Below are 5742 nucleotides of genomic sequence, written 5' to 3'. Positions count from 1 at the left end.
TTATCATCTTTATCATGATAAAAAATCTTTCAAATCTCTATATTTATCACAAATCCTATTTGTCAAAACTTTATTACTTGTTATAAAGTTACCGTTTGCAAATATCAATGTGAGTAATTTCCACCTAAGAAACACACAAAGATTGTCCCATCTGAGAAAAACCCAACCAATTCAATAGAGATTATTAATGAGAATAACAAGTATCACCGCCATGTCCTAATACTCCACCAACCATTCTTCCAATTGAAATCATCCAAAAATCAAAGAATTATTTTAGGAAAAAAGACTTCTTCGCACATCACTCGCTTTCTTTACCAATTCTTGCATTCATCTCAAGCTTTCGTTTCATCCCAACTTCTAAGCCACTCCTCCCACCACGCGTATACACGCAGAATACAGCACAAAGCTACAGATATAGATTTATATCTGTATACGAGATTCGAAGTAAGTTTGTAGTTATACATAAGCAAAAAGGTGTGAAGAAAGATGAGAAATAGAGATCTTGAAAGGGGTGGAGCTACAAAGAACAGAAACCAGGGGTACCCGCAAGCTTATTATGCAGGTGCAGGGGGGTATGATATGGAGTATTCAGACAGCCAGTGGACTTCATGGCTGGTGCCTATGATAGTTGTTGCTAATGTTGCCGTGTTTATTGTGATCATGCTTGTTAATAATTGTCCCAAGGAAAATAATGGGTTTCAAGGTGATTGTGTCGCAAAGTTTCTTGGAAGGTTATCCTTTCAGCCCCTGAGGGAAAACCCTCTCTTTGGCCCTTCATCTTCAACGTAAAGCTCCCATCTTTTTCTTTTTTCTATCACTTTTATGAAGACTTGATTTATTTAGATTTTATGGTTTTTGGTGTTGATTTGTTTGTTTTGGTGGAGTTGGGTCAATCTTGATTGTGGGCTTTTCGAAAGTTTATGACTTTTGTTGTTTGTGATTTATGGGCAACTTTTCTGCTGTCTTTTGACTTTGAATTGAAGTTAAATTTTTTTGGGCTTAATTTCTTTTTGTTTTGGAAAACATTTCATGATCGTTGTAGTGAGATAATTTGATCTGGGATAGGTTAATAATGTTTAATTAATGTTGATTTTTGGGCTTTTAGCTTTTATGATTGACAGTAAACCTGTTCTTGCTGGTCTGACTTTCTTGATTTGGTTCTTTGCTAATAATATTAACTTTGTTTTTCTTTTTGCAATTCCTTACCGGTTTGTGATAATCTGGAATTAATTTTCTTGGCATCTTGGTTTTTTGTATGTACATGTATCGCCTCTAGTTTGCTGTCGTTGCTGTATATTAATCTGTTATGGACTTGTATGTTCGATCGTGGCTGAACTAAGCTACGATGAGTGAGACATTCCATAATTGTAAGATTATGAACTTAACAACTGATAAGATAGAAGGCTGGGTGGCTTTTTTAGGCTCCAAAATCTTTTCTAGTTTCTCCTATTTTGACCTTTTAATTTGGATCATGCCGGTTTTATGTTGAAGCATTGACTAATGTTCAGCAGAGAGTTTATTGTGTCAATTACTGGGTGAATATGGGCTTTGGTTCATACCATGGGATGCTTTAAACAAATGTGTATTGATTAGTGATATTGCTAGGAGTATTCCTTGTCTAAACTTCGTGCGAGAGCAAAATTTTTATAGCTTGTATTCGAATTTCTCAATCATTTTTTTACTTGGTGATTGCTGCCTTGTGCTTGGCTTCAAGGAAGTACATATTGGATGCTGAATTATAGTCCCTCCCACCAGTATCCATGCAACAGAAATATCCCGTAAAATAACCATGATGTTTGTGGTAATAGAGTAAATATATGTAGAAGAAAAATTAGCTAATCATCCATTTGATTGTTAAAAGAATTCTTTTCAACAATACAGATGCAACATTCTATCTTCTGAAAATTAGCGGTGATGACATGTGAAAGTTTTTTATCTGATTCAACTCTTTCCTTGGCTTATTCCAATCCGAGCCATTTATGTATCAGTGGATGCCTGAAATTGGAATTTTTTATTTTCTTTTCTAAATGCTACTCCTCTTTCATTTATTTATTCTTTGTGACCCAACCAAAGTGAACAAAGCCGTAGTATATCGTTTATATTTGGAAAATTGAGTGTTTCCTTATTAACATTTCAAAACTATTTTTCTTTAATTCTATTATTTTTAGGGCCTTTAGATCCCTTCCTTGTGTTGTACTTGGACGTGATTTTAATCAGTGTTTGATCCAAGGAAAAATCCCTCATTCTTATTCTGTCCGTTGGTAGAATTTTATGTGAATTCCAAGGAATGTGTCTTTGTGCATTTGTATTTATGTTTTTTTGAAGGCATGTTCAAAATTTTTCATCTTTCCTTTCTGGAAGTAATTCAAATAATTCTACCCCTCGCTTGTGTAGATTGGAAAAAATGGGTGCTCTCGAGTGGAACAAGGTGGTTCACGGGAATCAAGCATGGAGGCTTATAACTTGTATCTGGTTGCATGCAGGCGTTGTTCATCTACTAGCTAACATGCTGAGCTTGGTGTTTATAGGGATTCGCCTCGAGCAACAATTTGGATTCGGTATTCATCATCAATCTGATTTGCAACTTTGGTTTGATTAAATTCTTAACACAAATGAAACATCTCTTAATATTATTGTTTACCAAGCTTGCTTGAAATGATTTGTATGCAAAATCCATAGAATGTATCAATGATGACCTTGATATTGGCTTATTGAAAATGTGGTGTTTCATTATTTTCTTACGATTCCCATCTTTTACATTTTGGTGTGAATTATGTTATGCAGTACGAGTAGGGGTCATCTACCTGTTGTCGGGTATCGGTGGGAGCATCCTCTCTTGCCTTTTTATTCAAAGGAATATATCTGTTGGAGCTTCTGGTGCTCTGTTTGGACTTCTTGGGGCAATGCTATCTGAGTTACTCACTAACTGGACTATTTATTCCAATAAGGTTAGACCTTTACCAATATGTTCCAAATTATTATTTCCAACAATTTTCAATGCACTTCTTCATTGCCTCTCTAGTTGGAGAGTGTTGAAAAATCTCTTCTTTTCCTATTAAAAGAATAAAGTTGTTAATCTAAACCATCAAATATAATTAAGAACGATTGGTTTTGTCATACTGTATGGTCACTTTTATGATACAACAATGAAAAACTGTGTTTAGATTGTTGTACATCTTAAATACATTTGTATTGCATCTTCTTCCTTACTATTGCTCTTTGTAAAACGACAGACGATTGATACTCATCGTAAGTTTTTTACTTGGTTTTCGAATTCAGATATCATTTTAATTTTAGCACCAATTGTTATGTCTCAGAACAAGTATATTGCAAACCACGAGCCTTTTAAAACATTCATCACAATTTTTTGTTCGTTACATTCATGTGTTAGCATGATTTTTAAAGAATCCATGAATTTCTCACATTTTTTAAAATCTTTTTGTTTCATCAGGCAGCAGCACTTTTCACTCTAGTGGTGATTATCGCCATTAACTTGGCGGTTGGAATCCTCCCTCACGTTGACAATTTCGCTCACATTGGAGGATTTTTGACCGGTTTTCTCCTTGGTTTTATGCTACTGCTCAGGCCGCAGTTTGGTTGGGTGGAACGCCACCGTCTACCGGCTAATAGTCTGAAGTCCAAATACACAGCTTGCCAAGTCATTTTGTGGATCGTTGCTACAGTTTTGTTGATTGTTTGGTAAGATTCCCATATTTTTTTTATTTAAAAAAATGGATATCTTTTCACAATAAATACTGCTATTCAATGGATGATAGCCTCATGCTCATTCTGTTTTATGACAATTTACATCAGAAGCTCCCTGCGGTTTAGCCTCACTATGGGAACACCCTCTGAAATTTAAATAACAGCTGCCCTACCTTTGAATTTATGAGTTCATTGGATGCGAAAGCCTTTCCTGAATCCACCAATTTTAGCTTGATATTCAGCTATTTTTTACCCGGAACTCTTTAGAAAACAACATGACTACACCATCCTTGAGGCATGACATAGTTAAGGTTTCATCCATGAACAGCAGGCTCAAGATAGTGACTCGACCTGGAATGTATCTCCTTGCTTGTAACATTTTATTCCGCAGGTTTGAAAGATGGTCTCATTCACACCCCACTTTGTACTGGTATTCCAGCTAGTCAGCTCTGATACTAGCCCCAAACTTGGTATTCGAGCATCACAAGATTAACTTCAAACAGAATTGTTGGGTGCAATAATCGTCTCTGCTATGTAGAGCAATCGAAACGTAGTGCTTGAGCTGTTGTATAACTTAAAATATTTGAGTTACACTGTTACCACCTGCTATAAAACTTTTGATAAAGCAGCAAGCGTTCGATCCTACAAGAATCCTTGTAGTTGATGTGCTAATGGCACCATTTGCGGTGCCATTATTGTTTATATATATATATATATATATATATATATATCTATCTAGAGTATTCTCTTGAAAGGGGTGTTGATAGAATCATCACATGGAAAAATGATTCAAAAACTGTGTTGCAGGTTCACTGTGGGATTAGTGATGCTGTTCAAGGGAGAAAATGCAAATGAAAAATGCAGCTGGTGCCATTATCTAAGCTGTGTGCCGACATCAAGATGGAGCTGCAACAATTGATGGACATTTCTATGCCTTTTATGTACCTAATAACTTAGAAAAAATACTACAGTTTTTCAGATTATAGTTTTTAATTCGTTATTTTGTTGCATAGTTAATATGTTTTGTAATTTACATGCATACTGATCCATGTGGAGCATCTCTCGATATCCTTGTTATACATATCGATATCTTTATTTTAAATATATATATAAAAAATATATGTTATCAAATATCCATGAGAAAGATAAAACCGTCTCAATATCTATGAAGAGTCGATTAAAAATCATTGTGGTATACAAATTATTGATTTATTATCAAATTGATATATAAATAAATTAGGCAAAAACTTGTGAGACGGTCTCACAGGTCGTATTTCATGAGACGGATCTCATATTTGAGTAATTCATGAAAAAATATTATTTTTTTACTTTTTATTGTGAATATCGGTAAGGTTGACATGTCTCACAAATAAAGATTCGTGAGATTGTCTCACAAGAGACCTACTCTATAAACTATTGTAAATGACTTAATTATTATATCATCCAACTAAAAAATCAATTTTAACTTCAAATAAAATTGTTTTTAAGTCAATTATTGTCGTTAAATTAAATTAATTAAGCATTTTATTTTTTGAAGTTATTTTAATGATTAAAAGTGTAAAAATAAATTTATATTTATTTAAAAATTATATTATAATAAATAATTACAATATTTTTTGTATAAGATTGTAGAATTATTAATTAGTAAAAATATATATCGATTGATAAATTATATACTCAGACACAATATATATTGTATAAATATATATCTCTATTTATATTACAGTACGATAATTATATATTAATAAAACTATCACTCAATAAATAAATCATCCATAATTAAAATAAATTGTAATATATACTAAAATAAATATTTTTTTATCTATATTTAAACTAAAGTGCAACACGAAAAATAATGGAACTTACCATAATTGTTTAAATAAATGCAAAAACTTTCGGTTATCTGAATACGTAAATCGAGTGTGGGGACCCGGGCTCGAACTCAATTCTTTTCGGATTAATTGGACCTTTATTCAAAATGTGGGTCAAATTTTCGCTTTTTAAAATTAATTCAAATGTAAATACTAAGCGTAATAT

At 33.1% G+C, this 5742-nt stretch overlaps 1 protein-coding gene across 1 annotated transcript; it reads left to right on the top strand.

Moving 5' to 3' along the window:
* Positions 1–215: 215 nt before the first annotated feature.
* Positions 216–4784, top strand: LOC142526570 (RHOMBOID-like protein 2). The gene is made up of 5 exons (XM_075631046.1): positions 216–785; positions 2395–2558; positions 2785–2948; positions 3452–3699; positions 4513–4784. Exons 1-5 carry the CDS (start codon positions 487–489, stop codon positions 4622–4624), a joined length of 987 nt encoding a protein of 328 aa, XP_075487161.1. The 5' UTR covers positions 216–486; the 3' UTR covers positions 4625–4784.
* Positions 4785–5742: the final 958 nt, after the last annotated feature.

Source organism: Primulina tabacum, chromosome 15 (assembly GCF_025594145.1).
Source record: "Primulina tabacum isolate GXHZ01 chromosome 15, ASM2559414v2, whole genome shotgun sequence".
In the NCBI taxonomy this organism is placed as follows: Eukaryota; Viridiplantae; Streptophyta; class Magnoliopsida; order Lamiales; family Gesneriaceae; genus Primulina; species Primulina tabacum.
This window is presented reverse-complemented; position numbering and strand designations above follow the sequence as displayed.